This window comes from Channa argus, chromosome 16, assembly GCF_033026475.1.
Source record: "Channa argus isolate prfri chromosome 16, Channa argus male v1.0, whole genome shotgun sequence".
Classification (NCBI taxonomy): Eukaryota; Metazoa; Chordata; class Actinopteri; order Anabantiformes; family Channidae; genus Channa; species Channa argus.
In genome coordinates this window covers 16,563,824-16,586,245 of record NC_090212.1, presented here as the reverse complement: position 1 = coordinate 16,586,245, position 22,422 = coordinate 16,563,824, and the positions used below count along the sequence as shown (strand labels likewise).

Here is a 22,422-nt window from a genome sequence, read left to right as displayed (position 1 = left end):
CAGAAGTATCGCGACAAAATGTTTGGAAGCCTCGCTTCACCCTGCGAACAAATCACGTGACGATAATAACGACGATTCCCTACGCCACACTTGTGTCAGAGAAGTTGCGCTGATTTTTGAACGTAAGATAACGTTGGTTACGTAATGTAACCCGAGATTCTATGAGAATAGGCGCAGCCCTCTGAGCTTTTGGGCTCATCATTCAGTTTCAAAGTGATGTTTGAAAGTTTATGAGTTTAAATTGGAGACTTAAAATCCACAGTTTTATCATTTATTTAGCGCATTCACGCGTGGCCAACATTTTAATTGTGGCAACTGCTTCCAAACAACGAACCGGCTACAACAACACAATTGCTTCATCTTCATGAACACTTCTAATGCTTTTTATAACTAATAAAGATTTCTTTTTCTTTCTTTTTTTTTTTGCAAATCCCCAAATTTGAAGTTCTGTAATATGTTTATTATTTTAATTATGTAAAAACTTTAATCTGTTGAAAAGTTAAGCTATTTTGATAATGCTTGTCGTTCAAAAGGTCCGAAATACTTTGCAAAACCGTTAGCATAGCAGTTACCCACATATAACTAAACTATCTCGGGTTGGTCATTACATAGCTATTGTGAGCTATGAATTAAAAATAAAAACTACTGACATAATTTTAAAAATGTACTGTTAAACAACACGTCAACCTTACGTGGGAGTCTACCTACAATTGCATGCTACTTAGCTAAGTACTAAGCTAACATGCTATGAAAACAGTTCACTCACAAGTGCAGCTGTTAGCTGGCTAATGCCACTGTGCCCACACAGCTAACGCTATCTAACGTTATCTATCAATCAATGTTTGAACATACTGCTGGTCTGAAGGTGTTTTCCAAATCCCAAGAGACTTTACAAACAGTCTGAATGAAAAAAATAAAAAAGAAAAGAAAACTTAATTCCCAGCTCATTAAAAAACATTGAAATTGTGTTCTCTCCTACGTGGGAACTTGAAAGAAGCCTAGGAAGCCCGCAGCCATCTTTGTTTAGATTCCGAAGTTCGAATTGAGAAAGGTTAGTAATATATATATACATATATATATTTTAGTCCTAACTGGTATTATGCAAATACATGAAAGGCACAACCTGAGGAAACTAATTTCATCATGGTAAAGTTATGGCCAACAGCTGACAACTGTTTTGTTTTTCATAAGGTGATAATGGTCTGCAGTGCAGTGATATAAATCAAAATTAAGATATTTGCAGCCCCTTATTTTAAAATAGCAAAAAGAATGAAATAAAGATTTTACAAAAAACATGGATGTCTTGTGTTCTGAACAATGGCCTTTCCCCTTGAGATTAATAAAGTACTCTTTCAATGTATGTATAAGAATACTGTATTTTTTCTGATGAAAAAAACCACGTTGCTCAAATAAATACATTTAATCCCAAAGTCTGTTAAATCATAAACACAAACATAATTAAAGTGAGTGATATACAGTGATGTTTGTTTGGGAGGCCATAGAGTTGTTTTCTATTACTGCGTAAATATCTTTTAAAATGGGATCACATTCCCAATCAAAGTATACAAATCGGATACAAATAATCGGTACACATTCATTCATTTATTATTGTGGGACTGGAAAATGTATTTAATCTTAACAATTTGTGTGTGTCAAAAGTATGTGAAACCATGCCTTTAGTAATTGGTGACACACACACACACTTTTGTTTTCACAAAATTTCAAGCACGGTACAGTAGCCATTTGATTAAAAACCTGTACATTTTATTCAAAAATAGGCAACCGTTACAGTACATGGGGGGTATTAGGAGAAAATCTGAGTCTGTAGGAGACATTGGAAACTTTTGGACATGCAGCCTCAAGGTAAAAATACCAGAGATCCAGTTCGGTTTTAACATATTGTACATGCACATACTTACATAGTCACTGCAAAGCGCACACACACACGCACACACACACACACACACACTCTCTCTCTCTCTCTCTCTCTCTCTCTAGTACTTCAACACAGACATATTGCAGAGAGCAAATTGCACAACTTGCATCTTTTTTGCGATTTGCTTCAAAGCAGTAGAATTGGAGAAAGATATTAGCTGCATACTAGTTTGGATAGTGTAGTTTAGTAGATCATTAAGAGAAAAGGTTAACTGGCTTGAGCTGAATAATCATTGCTCGGTCAGAAGCCTCTATTGCTTTTAAGCCTGTTAGTGTTTTTTTTTTTATTATTTAAAAGTATACCAAGAAAATTGAAATAATGTGATGGGTAAAAACAATGTTTTTGAGTAGTAGGCTTATTTTTTGTTCAATCTGTTTTCTTGTTAGTTTTTAATTTATCCACTGGGTGGCAGCACTTTCTGTGATGTTCCAAGCCAGTCCTGCAACCCACCATTCACCCTAAAAACACTTTATTTGCAGGCCAACTGATGAGAGTCCCACCTTTAGTTGGTCCAGCAATGTCCTTAGAAACATTGTTTATGACAATTTTCCCCATTTACAGTTGTGAAGACAGCTGAATTCATCTATTGTCAGCAATAAATGTCATGATTGAGTCGAACCAAGATGGAATACCTTTTGGAAATCCTTTCATGCGTGCGGCCAATCCCGATACATTGGAATCATTGTAAATACTATATTATACTTAAACCAGAAATACTGGATCCACCAACTAATGCCAAATCATTACGGCCATTGCTACCTCCAAAGTAGGCGTCGTCTCAGGGTCCACATAGAGATTAACACTAGCGAAAATGCATTTTCACCTATTTGTTGTAGCAAGTGTCTAAATGCCGTGAATTAAAACCACTTGAAAATCCAGATAGGTAACTTGTTACTACAGAACAGCCATGATTTGATTGAGGTGTTTTTGATCATTTGCATCATATTATGGTTGTCACCCGTTTCTGTTCCCACTATTATCATTTTTAAAAACATCTCAAAAAAGGTCAACGTTCATTCCAAAAAAAGCAGTGAACAATAAGATGATCACCTCACGAACAATTGGGTAGCACATTTGACCTTTTATCTCTGATTAATTGGTTCATCACCTCAAAAAAAAAAAAAAAAAAAAAAAAAATCAAAGGCTACTACATACTATTTAATTTCCCTTCATGTGCTTGGCTACGTTACATGAGAGCTGTTATACTGTAAAAATAAATGAAATGGGGAAAAACCTGACAACCATCTGCTGAACATATACATTTTGTAAAGTTTGAAATGTATAAGTCAGAAACCCTAAATATACAAACCTGATGTCAAATATTTGCCATTTCAGGTCCATGCCAATCACTTTTGTTTGAACTATTGCTGTCAAACTTAGTGAAATAGGAGATTTAACACTACTTTAAGTGAACAAGCTCTTCTGAAGGTTTCCTTTCTCAGACAATGATAAAAAACAAACAAACATACAGGTAAATTGTGTGATTTGACTGGAATGACTACATGCATAATTGACCCTGGTAGATCTGAGACAACATTTAAGTGCAGAAAGTGGACATGCAAAACAGTGAGTTATGAAGGTTTTCTAAAAACTGTGAAACAGAAATGAGCAAGAAGTCTGGTACTTTATGCAGATGGTCACGGCCATCTGCATAAAGTGATCCCTGCTATTATGGTCATTGGACTGTGTATATTTAGTGCCTTCACATACAGTGCTTCACAGTAGCTTGTGCATACACACACACACACACACACACACACACGTGGTGGAGAAGCTGCCATGCAAGGCCATGACCTGCTCACCGGGAGCAGTTTGGGTTTTAGTGTCTTGTTAAAAGGACACTTGGACATGGTCTGTGGATGAAAAAACATGATATCGGCCTGATAGCTGGCCAATCGGCCCAACCTCCTAACTCTCCCACAAGCAGGATATTATGACAGTATGACAGTGTATGAACAAAAAAAATAATAAAATGTGTTGGAAGACAACTTTTTTTTTTTTAACCCAAACCTCCCCCCCCCCCAACCCAAATGCATTTATTTTGCCAGGCATCAAGGGTGTTCGCTAACTGCAGAGACAACACATTGCTTCAGGGTGCACATATTGTTCTTAAAGACCCAGACATGGCTACATTACTACAGTACTTTAAATACTAAGGGACAATATGTACATTTTAAAAAGGACATGTTACAACTGCAGCTACTGTATATTTTTTAAATGCAGCAAGCATTCTGCTTTCAAACATACTGATGTGCCCTTGAAAACAAAACAAACCAATGTCTGTTCTGGAAATTTCTCCCTTGATGATACATCTTTGCAACAGTACTTTATTTTCAAGTTCTTTGCAGTCTATGGGACAATAGAGATTGTAGTGTCATCCTGGTCACGCACGATCCTGATTTCCTTAAAGTTAACCCCACATGGAAATGGGTGGGTGCATTATGGAGATGCAGCAAACAGCAGCATGGAGTTATCATTCCCCTCTGCGGAGGGCACGGTGAGTGATTTGGGCATTTGAAGCCCCCGTTAAGATTTCGATTTCGGGCTCTTCTGATAGTCTGTACACCAGCCCAGTCAATGCACCTGTCTGTCTCCACTGCAAACAGTGGCTGATGGTAGGCATAACAGAGGAACTGGACTCAGTTCACATTGTGTTCTATTTTATACTTCTTTATTCATTCCCCCTTAAGATAGCCATTAGCATCATTTCCCATCCCTCTGCTCCTCTCTCGCCTCCTCCCCCCTCCCGAAGTATCCCCTGCCCCTCTTCCTTCCCCTGCATCCAACCGATTATTTGACCAGCCATCTTCAGGCCCCTCATGGAAGCGCAGGCGTAGCGTTTTGCGGATGACCAAACGCTCCACAATGAAGGAGGCACAGAACCAAGGTACAGCGTACTCTGCCGTAATCAGTCCCATGAAGTTGTAGCGAAATTCGGAGTAGTCCCAGGGGCAGGCATTGAACTGGCGCAGCAGTAGCCCTGTGCCAAACTCCCACAGATACGTCCATAGAGTGTAGATGATGCAGCGCAGCAGCACGGGGCAGTGACCACGCAGCATCAGGTACATCTGCTCCACGATGAGAATGCAGGTGCCGTAGATGAAGAGTGCCCACACGCTGGTCACGCCGGGGAATTTCCAGTTGCAGTTAACCACAAACTCCCAGGCAGCAGTGAACATGACTTCACAGAAGTAGCCATGGATGGCATAGAGGTACCAGCGTGACAACGCCGTAAGAGGCACTGGGGCCTCTGGGGTTTCTGAGGTCACCATCTGTCCTCTTTTTGCCTTTACTCTACGTTTTCTGTGAATGAGATGCAGATCTGAAGGGAAGGAAGAGAAAGAAACACGTAAGAAGGTGACAAAGGCATCGTAAAACAAGATCAGGTCCATTCAATTCAACGATTTTCATCAATATCAAATCCCATTTTTGATTCTATATGGACTGTAGTCTGCCATCTCTACACAAGGGTCTCACAGAAAACAGGGAACACATACAATTCACCAAAATTTTACATAATTGAGAACAACCTCACTGTTTTTGCCATGTTAGAGCTGTGTAAATTACTGCTACTGCAAACGAGGTAAACATCACCAGAAAAAAAAAAAGGTATTTGTCAATCCAGTTAACGTATGAGCGAGCATCCAAAATGTATCCACAGAATCACAGGTAGTCATGACTTCATAGGGAAAGAAAAAGAGGAATAACTCCTTTTTTTAATAAAGAACTTTCATCCATTTGGCGGAACATGAAACAAATACTTTGTTGCTGCCTCTGTAGTGCTTTGATCTATACCTGCACTTGCTGTCCTCTCCAAAAACCACCGTATCATGAAATTAACAGTGGCTACGATCTTTAGGATTTTGCAAATGGTGCCAAGGTAAAGTTCAATTAAAGATATGGCCAAAAAATAAAACACAGAAGTGACAGAAATATTGAAATCGAAACTGCAGATCTACAAAGCACTTAAAACTCACTGGCCCTCATTGGAAACTATTTACTGACTGACTGAGCGGGTTTCTTATGTAAGGTATAGCTTTATCATCTGACTGCCTACATCATGTGCTCTTTTCCAAATTCCACAGCTTGATGCACATGGGCTTTAGTATCAGGTGTCAGGAGGCCCACGCAGGGCTGGATCCTTCCTCTTCTTTATTTATCACACCACATGTACAATAAAAACACTGGAGGCAAACAGCATCATACTGAGAAGTTCAAAGACCATATAGCTGCAAAACTCAGTGAGTGTGTATTTTCTACTATACAATGTCTCCAGAGGAAACCATGTCATAACAGCAACCATTATACAATAGATCATAACTGTTCGGTAAGCTCAGAGAGAAAATGGGAGTACAAACGCTTGTTTGAAGAACAAAAGCCGATTTTGGGGGGGGCGGGGGCTCTTTCTGTCTTCAAAGACTGGCTTAGGGCCAGAGTGGGCCCATAGGGATTAGCACATTTCTCCCAAACAAGGAACAAGCATTTCATGTGAGGAACTAGGCCACAGCGATGGACCAACTGACCTCCCTAAACCTTTTATACCATCTTTTCACTGCCTGCCTGGGAAACTCTCCCTCTTTCTTCCATCTACCCCAGCCAAGCTGGGTCAAACACTACTTAAAAAAAAAAAAATCAAGAATAATTCTGTTACCTGTTGAGAGACCTAGATCCCATTAATGGCTTTACTAGATGAGAACAAAGCATGTAAAGAAAGACTCCACCTCTGACTTTCATGTTAAGAATAATCGACCAATCAGTGATGTTCCTGTTCCTGTATGATTTAATAGACAACAGTTTCCCTGGCTGCTGACAACGATATGTTTCAAACTAAAGTTGAAAACATTTTACGTGTTGTGGCTAAACTGACATTTCAGAACTTTTTGGTTTCAAATCAAAAAAGAATTTAAAGATAAAACATGGTAATTTGGGAGCTTTCAATGTGCTGGTAGGGGGATTTTGTTACTTTCAGACAGGGCCAGGCTTGGAACAAACCTGAAGAGCAGATGGATAAACCGCACACCATTTCCATGGCTCACTGGTTAGAAAATCAGCAACAAATGTCACATGTTAACTACAAACATGTATGGCGACTAGCAGCTTGCATCATTTATGTAGTGACATTTGTGCTGGAAAAGAAAAAGGCAGGAGAAAAGACGCCAATTTAGGTTGAGAGTCATACATGAAATGTGAAATACACAGAAAATATAAGCTGTAGACAGAATTAAAGGTTCTGTACATAAACTTTTAAAAAATAACTTGTTTAGGTTCTTTATTTGCCAGTAAACTTCTCCCTTTGGTGAAATTAGTGGTCGCAGATGTCAGGCCCAAATATCAAACCGCTCACAATCACCATGCGGCATAAAGTATTTTAATAATCAAACGCTACCTTTACATGAACAGATGTAGAATGTCGGTTCTGTATCAAAGCACTGCTGTTACACTGTAGAACTGAGAACTCTTTACCATCTCACGTTTTTCCTCCCATCTCTCAGCCAAGGATCACATGCCTTCCTTCTCCACACACACACACCTTTTTTTCCCTCTCCTCTTCACAATTCAGTACCCCTCACTTTCCTCCTATTCTCCATCATCTGCACTCACATGCCCACTAAGCTGCTAATGAAAACTTTGGAATGCAATTTTCAGCCCTGTAACACTCGTCCTCCTGCGAAATGGGCAACCTACATTTAAACAACCTACCTTTTGTTTAAATTGAAAACATTTCTCCCTGCATTTATCACTAGAATTGAGTTTTCAATGTTCAATATCCATACATTGGTAACATGTCATCAATCTCTGTACCAGACATCAGGAGCATCTTGACTCCTTATACAGTTTGGCAGCCTCTTCTGGCCATTAGAGTGCATTCTGTCAACAGAATGTCTTCAGATCATATTGCTACACGTATTTTTTTTTTTTTTTGAGAGTTTGTTTTTTTTACTGTGCAAGATTTATTTTTGTGACAAAACATGATGTGAGCACTGTTGTAACAGAACAAAACAGGTTTTGTGAGATTTTTGCTAAAACAAATGAAGAGAGAATAGTTAGTCATCATTTACATGGAAAAGAGTTTGCTTCCTCTTCAATAGTTTGAAATGAGAAGGAAGAATCTGTTAAATTTAGCCATTTATAGTTCTTCATTGTACTGACTTGAGGGTAATTTTACAGAATGGCAATATAGGACACAGGCTCAGGGGCCCAAGAGGTCAGGGGGCCCCTGATTATTACCTGAAAAATATTCCAGAAAACAAAAAGACCACCAAGAGACAAAACAACCACAAAAAGATGCAAAGATCCACAGACCAACCATAAAAACCATAAAGACTAAATTACCATTCATGACATTGCTGTATGGTTTGTGCATTTTTAGTCTGATGGACATTTACCTATGGTATAGGACACGTGGGTGGGGAGAGGGGTTCAGTTATCTTTGCCCAGCAGTATATTTTGTCATAATCCATCTATGGAATATCGATATTTCTAACTGATGTAAGGTGCACTACTTTTGATATACAGTAAGGAGACCATGAGGTATTAACACCAACACAAAGTTGGCAGCAGTGCAGCGCAGCGTCAAAGTGGTTGCCCAGTGGTGAGCGTAGATGGTACAGTCACATAATGGTTGCTATCGTAGTTCGGGAGCACAACCAACTGCTGGTAACAGTGACATAATATTAATAATATAGTGCAGGTGCTAGGTCATGTAATTTCTAGCTGGTCTTTAGGCTGCTTGATCTGTTCGATGTTTTTCAATTGGCAATAAAGGCCCGACAGGAAATGAGGATAGAGACACTGCTGGTATCGACACAAAAATGTTAATGCTCACAGTTCAACCAAGTCTGCTGTGATTACATGTCAGCGTCTTAAAATCTGAGGCTGCCAGGTTGTTCCTGCTTACACTTGTGTCTAAATATACACACATCTATTGACCTGTTGCCTCAGCGTGGTACAGTTCACACACTGGGTGCCATCTGATTCTGCTGTTATTGCTGCAGCTGTTACAGAATTTCTCGCACCAACCCACCACCCAACCAGCTCTCTCATCAGCCAAAAGTATTGATAGGCATGTTAGTTCTTCCTGTGGCGACCCGCTTCGCCACTGCACCGTATTGAACCCCGTTACAGGACATCACTATGTGATGGTGATCAGAATGGCAGATGTGATAGAGCTGCGTGATTTGAAAACATCACCTCGACCGCAATGGCAGCGTGCTCTCTGAACTGAAAGGAAGTCCAGCACAGAGTTACAGCATTTTGTCTGAGGACATAGAGGGAAGAGACCGACTGAATGCGTCATGTACGGTGAAGCAGAAAAGTAAAGACCAACAGACAGCCAGCAACTCCAAAATTGCAAACACCTCAGGGTATTGGCTGAAAACAAAGCTGACAGGTCTGTCAGAAACTCCTGACAGGAGGTAAACAAAGACACGCATGAAGAAAAGAGTGAGTCGATGTGGAATTAGAAGAATTAAGAAATAAAAAAAAACCTAAAGGAGGTACCATTACTGTGCCAACATACTGACAGCTGTGAATTATGACACCAAGATTTAATCAGGAACCTAACACATTGCTGACGTCACTCCACATTATAATCCCTGTTCTTTTACTGTAGCTCTCTAGCACAAATCCCATGTCTATGCAGACATTCAGAAGGTCACTTTGGCAGGCTGCAGTGTAGCGCATAGAAACCAGCAGTATCAAATGCAGTTACAGCAAGTGCCCGTGACCAAGGTGCCCTGACCAGCGCTTTATCACCAGCGACAGACAGCAGCTGCTTGGATACATGACCTTGTAGTTGCATCAATCACCGCGAAGACACTTTTGATTTACCCAGATTAGCGAATAGGCGCCATTCTTAAAAAAAGGTCAAATTATTCCTTGGTAGTGTTATTTCGGGGCACTGCTGCCCTTGGTAACTTACAATTCCAAACATTGTTTGCCTTTATAATGCAGGGACTCTCAATCCTGGTCCTCAAAAGACCCCTGCCGGAGGAGGCCACATTAAAAGAGGGTGAGGTGACGGGAAACAAATTAAATTGGAGTCTTACAGCTTCTTATTGGCTGAACATACCTGACCCAGGTAATCAGCTGTGAATAGGACAGGGATAGTTAAAAACATGCAGAGCAGGAGTCTTTGATTTCCAGGATTGAGAACCCCAGTTGTTATGGGCCTCTTTTAAATCTCTGTATCCAATGGCTTCTCTTTGCTTCCGTCTCTTTAAGAGTCTACCAGTGGCCCAAGTAGAATGATGGAAAACCTTTCCAACACGAGTCAGGGATGTACTATGGGAGCAAGTGGATGCAACCGTCTCTGTGTGCAGAACATTAATGAACTGACGACGCTGGTATGTGGGACTGCAGGAAAGTTTCTGGGAGCCTCGGGATTGCCAAAGTCTGTTGGAGGTGACAGAGACAAGGTTTTCCTTACACGGTCAGCTCACATTTGGGAGTTTTGGTGTTGCTTATTAAGGACAGCGGTTATCACAACAGTTACCACAAAATAAGTCAAACATTCCATCTTCTCAAATTCCAAAACTGCTGCTTCTCTGTCATGACAGTTTTAGAATAATTGCCAGAGAAGGAAAACATTTCAATCTGCTCTCAATGGCCAAATTTAAAAGATGGCGTCAACAGCTTCCGTACCCACTTGGTACCATATTTGATTCATTTCTCTAAACAGTCTTAGCCATCCCTGGTATTCAAAGTAGCATGTTTCACCTTCCACACCATTTTCCTACAGATCAAGAGGTCCCCCCCAGAGACGCAAAGTATCTGAGTATCACAAACCCGAACGGTTTTTAATAGAGCTGGAGAGATGCCATGAGGGCTGAGACTAAAAGCCTAGACGCAGCACAGCCTACAGAGGCTCATATAACTTTATAGTAGGCATCCTTTCATAATCTGCAAGGTGAAAGTCTGAACAAAACAAGCAGAGTGGTGGAAGGAGGGCTCTATGAAAACAGAGTGGTAAGAGCTATACTCTGAAGGGTTCATATTCAAAAGCCTATTGATTCTGAAGAAATAAAATAGAGACAAAGAGTTCTGAACCTCAGGTTTCCTCCTAAATACATAGATGATGGATGTGTAAAAGTTTTTGTATTACCCAATAAGCTTTCAAAGGAGCATCCGATATGTTGGAGTGTCTGCTTTAGGACACTCTGTGGGTAATATTGTATTGGCCTGAAAAAAAAAAAAGATGTATTTTTCCCCCTCATCATTTTCATCGTTTACAGTTTCTGTGCCCTTAATTTTGGAAGTAGGGGTGAAATGTCCCATTTACTACGACCAACTACGCTCAGTTCACAGCTGACTTAAGCTCATCTTTACAAGAAGAGATTTAGAAGGAGACGGGACAGTACAGTGTGGACTCCGAGCCTCCATCTGTTTATTTAGTGACATTGCAATTATGTGTGTGTATTTTTCTTAGAAGGGTCCATCTGTGGCACCTCTAGCTACCCCCCCATGCCCCCCCAGCTCAAGTCATGCCCTTAATCCTCAAGTCATGCTACTAAACCAAAATGGGCCAATAGAAGACTGTTACATCAAGACTTAAAATCTCCTGCAAAAACATTGAATGAAAGCCACAAAGTCCAGCTGGGGGAGGCAGGAGAAGAGGAAGCAATTGTACACATACAGTTTTTTTTATGACAGCGAGCGACGTCAACAATTTTTATCCATAATCTTTATTACCTACAGTAGTTCGTGGTTGCCACACCTAATAAGTTATCGAAGGCGTAATTAGAATATTTGCACAGCTCCATGTTCCCATCAACCTTTACTCTGTGAGAATAGAAGCAGTTATATTGCCCTGTTCAAAGCTTTCAGACTAGACTAAAGAAAAATTTAAAATACATAATTATTACATGTAGAAAAGAATAGTTAGTTACGGTCATGCAAAAGAAAAATCTGATTTTTTTTTTTTAAACATCAAAACTCCAAAGTAGCAATTATAGCCACTGTTTAAGCCGTCAGAAGGATGAAGGACCGGGGATTGAACCACTGACCCTTACCAACTGAGCTACATTTTCTCTTTACACTATTTAACTTTTTCACAATCTAGAGCTTGATAATTTGTGCGATTTAATTTAACAGTGGCAGTTTTATTTTGCCTGGATACAGTTTAATTGTGATCACACTACACCTTTTGCAGAGTAAATGAATACAGATTATCTGCCAACTATTTTTCTAAAGAAAAATGAAAAAAGCTAAACATGGGGAAAGGCATGACACCTCTCCTCTTATTTCCATCTCACTACCCTGCCAAAATAAAACTATATTAATTAAGCAACACTATTAACATGATTTTGTGTAACATTGAAGTTCTCATAACCTCCTACTGACAATTACTATCTGGTTAATAATACACATTGCAGTTGAAACTTTGGATGCTTTAAAATTTTGTTTATTTTAGCATTAATATTACTTAAAATGTTCTGAAACTAGGCAAAGGGAGCTTTAATAAACAAATGACAAAAAAAAAAACAAAACAGAACTCAACATTTGTCACTGCTCGAACAAAAGGTTTCTAAAGACCTTCAAAGAAGAGTTGGTGATGCCCACCAGTCTGGAGAGGGTTACAAAGATTTTTTATTTCAAAGAGTCTAGACTCCACCAGTTGACTTTCAGGGAGATCATGTTCAAATAGAGAACATTCAACACCATTGTTATCCTCCCCAGGAGTGATAGACCAAGATCACACCAAGAACAAAGCCTGTAGTCCGGAGGGTCATAGGGAACCACGGGGTAATGTTTAGGAAACCTAAGAACTTCTCTTGCAGAGGCTGCTATACCGTACAATTATCTACACTTTATCCAAGGCCATGTGGATAAGCCAGAAGGATTTTGGAAGCAGGTTCTGTGGATGGAGGAGGACAAACTTGAATGCTTTGGTGAATGAGTAGAGTTATGTTTGAAACAGTCAAACACTGCATTCCAGCTCATTCACTGTATAAGGATTTGGGCCTGCTTTGCTGCCTCTGGACAAAAACGGCTTGGTATTATAAGTAAGAGCTGTTAATTCTGGGTTGTATATGCAAGTTCTACAGGATCTCAGTGTATCTATCTGTAAACTGAAGCTCTTTGAGCTGAAAATGGAGCAAGACAAACCTAACAGGCGTGTTGTTCTACCAGAAAATAGTTAAAGCAAAAGAAATCCAATGTTTTGGAATGACATGACTTTAATTTATGGAAATGCCGTATAAGGTCTTGAAGCAGGCAGCTTAAGTGAGGAAGGAAACATCACGGGGTTTAAGCTGTTCTATAAAGAGAAAAGGGCTAAAATCCCTTCAAGCTGACGTCCAGAACTGGGCTGATGCACATACTGGAAACATTCAGTTAAAAAGGTATTTCTGCCGAGGGAAAGGGGGGTGGGGTGGGGGGTTACACCAGATACTGAAGGTATGGGTTCACGTTTTCTAGTGCCGCTGTACACTGCTGTCGGGACTAAATTTCTCACAGTTTACTCTGGTGTAGTGCTTTATCCGTGTTCCAAAATGCTGACTTTTAATGTATTCTATTGAGTTATTCAAGATGCTTGGGGGGGGTCGGTAGGGGTCTTTTTGTAGTACTTCACCTCTGTGTCTGCCTGGCTCTTCATTACACAATAAATATCCCCAAATTACCTTTAAAAACACAATGACCTTTACATTTACAAGTACAAATGTGTTAATCATTCCCCCAGCTAATGAGCCATCTGCAGTTTACAGAAAGACCCCTAGACATTGGTGCTAAGTCCTCAGTCGTGAAAAGCATGTGGGTCATGCAGCGTGGATTACAGATTTTAGAGCCAAGAGCAAGCAACGCATTTAAGTTGGTCATCAGACAAAGTAGCTTTACAATCCATTATTTATATAATGGTATATTCATGTCCATAAATCCTAACACATTTTCATACACTTTTATAGCGTTAACCTGACTGATACAAATTAATGCCGAGTAGGCATTTTAAGCAAATAACCCATGTTGGGTATGACATGACTTTACATGTTTGCCGTTGTTCTTTTGAGTGCAAAGCGTTTTGTACCTGTAACATTTCACAGGTAACGGGATCAATAACTTTAAAATATCTGAACATTTTTGGTCTGAGAAAGTAACCCCTACATGAAGGGTACGGAAAAGCTGGAAACGGGCATCATAAAGAGTAAAGTCATTTATACTTAACACTACAATAATTTGATGGAGTGGCCATTCAGCTGAGGTGGATAGAGTGTGTGTGTTTTTTTTTTTTTTTTTAAATCAGGGTCATTTGGGATTCCTTGCTGTGAAGGCTGGAGTGTGGGTTATAAATAGGTCCAAAATATCAATACAGTCTGTATAAGGCTGATGAGAATATAGGGTACAAAGTCTCCCTCCTGAAATGATGGTGAAGTGCAGGCCTTGTGTGCACCATTTCCCTGCATGCTCCCAGGCCTGTTCAACATGTACATGAATCGCTTCTGCAAATACTTGCAGGGGGGTTAATCACGCTCGATGGCCAAAGTCATCTCATTTTGTCCCTGGAAAGTACGGGCTAGTGCGCAGGCCCGGCCGCTGGGGCTCCGCATCAGCATCACGCCTCCTCCCCAATGAGCAGTGCAGCACCTCTACACATAATTTAAAACAGCCCCTTTAAACGTAACGCAGGAGACGCGAACACCTCACAAATCACCATCGAAATCCACAAGACAATAAGACTCGGAGGCTTATGTCCTGACGCAAGCCGGCCCCGCCATTTATCCATATTTTAACAGGTGCAGCAGTCCAACCGTGCACAACTGCAAAGCCGAATGAAGAGGAATCCGTTGGCTTTTCAAACAAATTGTGCCTCCGATTTCTCTGCACAAGTTGCAGTGCGTTACATTTGGCACACTGTTGACAAAGCGCGCCTGCACAGCTTTTACGTGCATGCAAACGCTCATAGTGGGTGACCGGACACGATCTCCATATCCAAGACTGGGCAAATCTGCACATAACATTTCGAAAAAAAAAAAACAAAACATAACCTTCCAGAACCTGAAAAAGCTTAGTTAAGATAGTTAAGCTTCCTACATCCAAACATGTTGCGACATGTCGCTGAACAGTCGGCTCCAACAGACGGACACGGATCATCCTCAGTGCAGGTTTATTCATTCATTCATTCATCCATCCATTCATTCATTTATTTATTTTTTACCTTCAGATGGGCTCTGCGGGCTCTACCTCAACACGCAGGCCGGCGGATAAATCATCGCCCGGTGATGTGGTCCAGGATGTCTCTGTGGCCGTCCGCTGCCCGTCTGATGTCCCCGGCTTCTCCTCCGCGGCTGCTCTCAGATGGAAACTGACACATTTGACTTCACTGCAGCAGCGGCGGCGGCAGCACATGCTCAGACGGACTCACGCAGCATCTCTGGTTAACCCCTTCATCCCCGGAGCGCAGTCCACACAGAAGGGGGAATTCCCATCAGTGGGTCTGTGCAGATCCACAGGGAAACAGGGCTACAGTAGTTAATCATCAACCACAGTGTGCACCACTGGGTTATTGTGTGCCTCTCCAATCACACACCACAGTGTAGTGCAGTGACATTTATAACACAGTTTTGTAGTTAACAGCCTTCTGACCAATATTTGGGGAAAAGGTAACATAACATGCACCCACTACCCCCTTTTTTGAGTAGGGTCTACGGAGCTGTTTAATTGCTAGTACAGATTTTGGTCCATGTTGGCATTGTAGCATCAGACAGCTGCTGCAGACTTAGTTGGCTGCATGCTCATAGCAAACCACATCCCAAAGCTGCTCCGTTAAATTGAGATCTGGGGCCTCCATTGAGTTCGTTTGAGTCCATTTGAGTAGCAGAACCGATTTGAGATGATTTCAGCTTCGTGACATGGTAAGTTAAGTACACTGAGGTCATTAAAAGGGGTGGACATGGTTGTCCACTAGTACCAAGGGGCACCAAACCATCACACCGCAAGGCAGGATGGATGGATGCTTTTGTGTTGTTTACACATTCAGACTCATGTGACCACACAACATCCCAAAACACTTTCACCCAGAGAACTGCAGCTTGCTTGACCTTCAGAATCTTCTAACACACTAAAAACTCAAAGCCTATGAAATTCATATAAAACCAATGCTGAAAAATAAAAGTGTGTAAGTCTGTATCCCAATTAATCAGAGTTTCTCCTTATATAACCGGTGGCTTTAAGGTTTAATCTGACCCCAACCAGCAGCTGTCTCTGTACACTGTGGGCCAGTATTACTAAACCTAAGCCTTAACCTGGGGGGCACAACAGGAAACTGTACCTTTACAAAAGGGAAACACGATCTGAAGCAGGAACAGACTTGGATAGAACACGTGTCTTTGTCCGGTTACCAGGCAACCAACTTCTCACATTTCCGGGAAACAGAAGCTAACAGGATGCTGGCTGGCTCTCTATTAAATAAATTACTAGATTTGAAGCTAAAATGTTTCTTATTAGCTCAAGGAAAACAATGCTATTTTTCCAGTTCTAAATGTTGTTAAAAAGCAATTAAGTTGCAGAAAGGGAACCTTGGCTAGGTTTGGCTAATGCTGAAGCTACATATTTACATACTGTGAAAGCATTCACAGTGTCTTTATTATTATTATTATTTTTATTATTCTGATTTCCATGTTCCCTACGTACTTTGGCACTGCAGCCTACTTTCAGCTAAAAACACAGTTCAAACTTCAAAACGTTCAGCTCATTAAGGACGTGTGCTCAGCTCAGTATTCAGCTCTTTAATATCTTTATACTTTTTAAATTATTCTGCTTTTCTCAGCAATTTATCCTCCTTCAAATGAATGGAGAGACTCTTGAGCTTTGTCGTCTTTCAGCTTTAACTAGTCGGGCACACTTCAGCCTAGAGAGACCATTCAAACTTTCAGCAAATCACAAGACTTTCAGCTACCAGCTGTTTTACACTGTTTAATATCTTTTGAGGTTTTTGACTAATCGCAGTTTTAGGAAATTTCTACTCTCCTCCAGCAGAGTGGTGATGACGTCACTCACACCAACTGTTTTCGTGCCACCCAACTCTCCCATTAAAAGCCATTGTGAGAGGGTTCCTAGAATTTTCTGAGCAGACCCAGATGAAGGCTGGTTGTAACTCACAACCAGGACTTCAGTCTTTGGGATTTCTTCACATAAAGTATCATTCTGTCACTCACAGTGAAGAAGTCTTTCAAATATGACTTGTAGTTAATCATAGCACCGTTTCTGACATGTATCTGTATATATACGAATGCGAGTCACCCATCTCCCCTCTCTCACCTCTATGGAAACCGTATCAAACAAGCACACAACAGAGACAGAAGAATCCCTGACTGATCTGAATGAGGACATGATTTCTTTGCAAGAATCTAGTGTCTTTAATCTTACGTGTCATTTATATTCTATTTATACACTTTGCACCCTCTGGACACCTCCGCTCTTTTTTTTTTTTTTTTTTAACTTTTATAAGTTTCAGCTCTTTCAGCAACAACAGTTCTGCTTTTTTCAGCATTCTATGGAAAATCGTTTAAGCTGAAGCATTGACTGTGCTCATTCATAATGCTTTTTCTCGTTCAGTTTAATTATTTAGTTATTTACAAAACTAACCGGTCCATAGGTTTAGCTTAGAGATGGGAAATCTTGGCTCCATCCAAAACAACTGGAAATGTGTGAGCAGCTTACTTATTTCCAGACTTTAGCCTATGCTAAGTAGTAGTAAAGAGTAAATTAAATTTTTTTCATCTGATGCAGTTTACTATAATAATTTATTACTTCAAATAAGTAAAATTTGCTATAACACAAAATATCAATGGCTTTCGGCTTGGCTGTTAACGGGTCACCACAGTGGAACGTGTTCTACACGATGATTTGGCATGAGTTTTGTATGCCGATGTCCTTCCTTTTTTTTTTTTTTTTTTTTAAATCCGGGCTCAGACCGGAACCAGGGTGGCCCTTGGTGGCATCTGGTGGGGTGGGATTCGATCCTGCGGCACACTGCATCCCACTCCCATGCTCTACCCACTGTGCCACCAGGCCTGCTTAAATGTGCTAGTTTTCATTCCCCTTAATGCTGAGGGGAATTAATGCCTTAATGAGAGTTTGCATTGGTAGTTCACAATTGTGTGGTTACATGCAGTTTAAAATAAAATTTAAAAAGTATTTAACTAAATAACTGCACTCCTGAAATTATTTATCATCTGTTGACATTATCTGCATCCATTTCCTGGGACAATTGACCTTATGTTGTGAAATTAGCAGGATAAAAAGACAAAATATGTTGCACATTACACAGCCAGTCTGGCTAAAATTTTAGGAACTTTAGCTTATAGTTTATAAACAATACAGTTAATATAAAAAACAATGCAGCAATCACAACTTATTTCTAGTACTGACTTCAATCACTTACCAGAGATCATTGCCGTTGTCTGTTATCCAAACACGGGACAAGAAGCAGAAAACATGTTTCAATGCGGAACTCTTGGCTCAACCGTTTCGTTCAGAAGCTCAGAGCAGGTAAGGCCGTGTAATTACTGCACACCTTCACAGAATTTGCTGCAGGTGTGTGCAACAAGCCAAGCGGTGTATCTGCAGAGTGTGTCACACTTGGAATGCAGCTGATCCTGACTTGTACTTCTAGCTAAAACCGCTTTAATACTCAGAAACCGTGCCCCATGATTGAGCACCCACTGTTCCTGTTTTCTGTTCAGCATTGTTCATCATTTTATATTTATTCCCACACCACCAAACTACACCTGCTTAGTCTGCCTGTGGTTCAAGTGAAGTCATTATTGGTGTGAGTCATCACACACCATGTAAAAACAAGAAGTGGTGACAACTGCACCAGTAATTGTGTGGCTTTCTGATTATTGTGTACAGTTATATCACCATTATCAGTGCACAGTGTCTCCAATGATAATGTACACTAAAGCTTCATTTTAGCAGAAATGTTCTTAGTTGTGTGCAGCATTTTCCAGATTAAGAAAAGCGCAGAGAAGAAGAAAGCTAGCAGGAAAAGGGGAAACAAGAAAAATCTAGCAGTGTGAAGGCAAACTTGATTAGACCTATTGAAACAAACAACAATAGGAAAAACAAACTTATACAGTCAATGATACTACATAACAGATGAATATTATCTAAAAAAAAATGGAAGGAAATAAATACTTTGAGCAATACTAGATGCAAGTCAAGGAAGGAATTAACCAAAACAAAACGCACACTGTCCAAAGTCCATCAACTGCACCAAGACCAACATAATACATAATATCAAAGTTGGCTATCAGTGCATAGCTATAATGATTTCTGAGCGAAATACTTTAGAGCTGCCAGTTCAGATGATGTATGCAGTAATAAGAGGCACATGGTATGAAATGCTTAAACCTGATGATGTATGATTATGTAGCACAGGATGTCACTGAAATAGACTCCCATAATGCTGACTGTTAGTTCTAGTTTTATGGCCGTCTAATGGGAAATGCCCTGAACAAGACATGAATGGTCACTCAGTGATTTGAAGAGCAATGTAATAATGTTACGTTTGCTCCGGCTGCATCACTAACCAGATATGATTTCAGCTGGACGTTAATGTCAGGTACTAAAATACCGCCAGAGGCCTCATAAAGACAAGAAGGCTGCTCACTCAAAATCATAATGTTGCAATCAACATCGACCTCGTCTCACAGATGACTGAGTGGGAACAGATTGTTGTTCTAGGATATGTAGGAGCCGTTCCTCCAGATATTATAAATATTGACTTTCTGCACAGTGCAGACAGCAATCTCAGAGAGAAGACAGCATCACAATGACTCCAAATCTTGCCTGGACTCTAACCTTACGGAAAATCTATAGGAACATGCAGCCTACAGCTCCTAAGTTCTTTGCAATCATTACTCTGTGTCCATTAGTTTGCTCACTTTGGCAAGAGACATTCATATTTCTTTGACATCGTTTCACTAGTGCTTTTGCTAAATTAATACACAGTTGTTTATTCGTCCCCTATTTTCCACACAGTTTACCTCCAGCAAGCTCATTGTAATTTAAAATTTAAAATCTCTAGACGTCAGGCATCATGTTTTTCAAGGTGACTTTTTATAGCCTCTGTACATTGGCTCCTAAAATTTTGAGGTTAAGATGCTGATTTAGGGCTTTCTGCAATATTTGGGAAATTTTTGTAGCATAAAATCCTGTATGAACATTGAACAAAATTATGTTGCTCATTCATGGCTTAAAACTAGATTAAACTCAATACACTGAGCCCTTAAGGCTCTGTAAGTGTAATGTTTAAAGAAAATGCAAAAGCAATGATTTACACATCACTTGAAGTCTTTTTGAAAGCAAATACTAGAAAGACAACATATTAAAAATAATAATTGATAAAAGTCTTTAAAAAGTTGGGATGAGGCATGTTTAATGCTGTGCACCTGCTGTCTGCAGGGATGGATATAAGCATGTATTTTACATAAACTGAAAATTCTTGATTTGAATATTTCATGTTGTCTTTGTACCATTTACAATGTGGAAAAAAAAAAGGTTTAAAGTGATTTTTTTCACAAAATATAAAGATGAACAGTTACAAAATGACTGAAGAGTACAGTCCTTTTTAAAGATTGTTCTTGCAAGACAAGTTTCTATTATTCATTAAATCTTATATCCTGATATATAAATCTATTATGAATGAAAATCTTCAACTGTTTTGCATATTCACCGGTTGCATCACTGTGCGAGACATCTTTGACGCGACCTCTGTTCACAGACACGAAAAGAAAGAGAAAAATCAATTATTGTTTTTATTACATTATCGAAGCATAGATGCATTACTTGTGAAAAAGGTAGAAAAAACAACAAGTCTTTCTCAATAAGTTAAACCTCTGGCCAAAGAGCAGGGCCGGCTCACAAAAAACAAAGATTCCCATAAAGCGTTCAAATGCATTGAAACAAAAGACAAGAAGTTAACTTGTGTCGCTGAAATAAAAGTGCTTCTCCCTGTTGAATTTAACTTGTTAAAAAACAAATAGAAGATGCAAGTGGCTTATGTTACAGTCCTTCCACCCTTTTTGCACAGGGTTTTGCAAGCATTTTTCATGAAACTTCACAAGTTCCATCGTTTGACCAACAAAACAATAAGCGGAGTTATAGTTGGTAAAAAAAAAAAAAAAATTATAACAATATCATAACAATGACAGTAATGAGAAATTTAAGTAACAAACACAGTCCTGTACAGTCAGGCTCATCTTCTGATTAACCACAGCCAAACTGATCGATCGTTGATTGGTCTTCAGCAGCCAGACGGACACGTACTGACTGATGAAAGGTGGCCAATGGGGTCGTCTCCTTTCTCAATATCTCAGCTGCCCTCGGCTATGGATTATTGGAAAACGCTATTTTCATTTAATGTCCCCTCTGCTGTGGGAAAGGCACAACAACAAATGATTATGAGCAGTTCCTTTGTCATCAAAGAAAATTTGAATGCAGTGGAAATTAGCATGTGGTTTTTCCTGATCATTTTTCCAGCAGCTCCAACAAATATGAAACTAATTACACAGTAATTGTCCCTTGATATGATGGTACAAAATGGCTCCTTTTTGTGCCATCTCTATTAGCTTTTGATATTTATTTATTTAAAAACAACAAACAACACACACACAGTACTTTTGATTTAAAGTACACATCAGTCATCCAGATAAAAGATTTCTCCATGCGGCTCCATGTAGCACTGACTATCCAGGAGGTCGAATTCAGGTTTTCAAGCTCATGATGTTTATAATAACAAAGAGGACAAAAATGTATATATTTTACCTGGTATACATGCACTGAACTACAAGAGTTTAAGTTAAAACCGTGTTGAAATCCCAGTGAATGATGAACTACAGTGGTTGGAGCATATAGAGATAAATTCAAGAGCAATTTAAAAATTGTATCAGTGTTTACAGTCCCATAAAGTTATGGGAATTAGAAACTTTTTTTCCCTCTTTCTTTCTAACCAAAACTTTGGACAAAAACAAAACAAAAAGCGAAAAAAAAAAAAAAGGGGGAAATCAAAATGCCGAACACTGAGGCACACATGACACACAGTCTGGCACGTATGTGAACACAAACACTGGAAAAGGAAAAGAAGAAAAAAAACCCAAACTGAATCGACAAACCATAAAAGGGCTGTTTTCAGAGAGACCCACCTCGCTGGGGCTAGAGGTCATTCCTACAGAGCGTTCAGTCCAGTTCGTGTACCTCGTCCTGCAGGGAGGCCGAGGGTCGCGCTGCCTCGCTCACCCGTTTGGCCATGATGTCCCACTGTGGAGTCAGGGCTTTGGATTTGGAGCCTACAGGGGAGGACAAGTACAAGATGTGGTGGTTATCACAGGTTCGTCACTGCAAAGATAAAATCTTGTGCCCTCTAGTGGATTCTTCAAACACTTTTTAAAATGGCTTCTACAACTGTTGTCAGGTTTACCACTTACTTTTTTTTTTTTACATGTTTCTGAGAACATTTACAGCCATGTCAATTGCTTTTTTTTTCATAA

At 39.9% G+C, this 22,422-nt stretch overlaps 2 protein-coding genes across 4 annotated transcripts in view; both read right to left on the bottom strand.

Moving 5' to 3' along the window:
• Positions 1–1,742: 1,742 nt before the first annotated feature.
• Positions 1,743–20,528, bottom strand: tmem229b (transmembrane protein 229B). The gene is made up of 3 exons (XM_067479146.1): positions 18,315–20,528; positions 15,087–15,365; positions 1,743–5,258 (listed from the first exon to the last, which is right to left on the bottom strand). Exon 3 carries the CDS (start codon positions 5,206–5,208, stop codon positions 4,612–4,614), a length of 597 nt encoding a protein of 198 aa, XP_067335247.1. The 5' UTR covers positions 5,209–5,258; positions 15,087–15,365; positions 18,315–20,528; the 3' UTR covers positions 1,743–4,611.
• A 149-nt stretch (positions 20,529–20,677) lies between these two features.
• Positions 20,678–22,422, bottom strand: part of mta1 (metastasis associated 1) — a 40,761-nt gene continuing 39,016 nt past the window's right edge. For 2 of the 3 annotated variants that reach the window (XM_067479143.1, XM_067479145.1), the window contains 2 exons: positions 22,078–22,221; positions 20,678–21,307 (listed from right to left, as the gene is read on the bottom strand). In XM_067479143.1, coding sequence (XP_067335244.1) covers positions 22,112–22,221 — 110 coding nt within the window. In that variant the 3' untranslated portion in view covers positions 20,678–21,307; positions 22,078–22,111. The remainder of the gene's footprint in view (positions 21,308–22,077; positions 22,222–22,422) is intronic. The other variant, XM_067479144.1, reaches the window with a different exon arrangement.

Coding starts and splice junctions, on each gene's coding strand:
- tmem229b (XM_067479146.1), bottom strand. CDS start 5,208: ATGGTGACCTCAGAAACCCCAGAGGCCCCAGTGCCTCTTACGGCGTTG.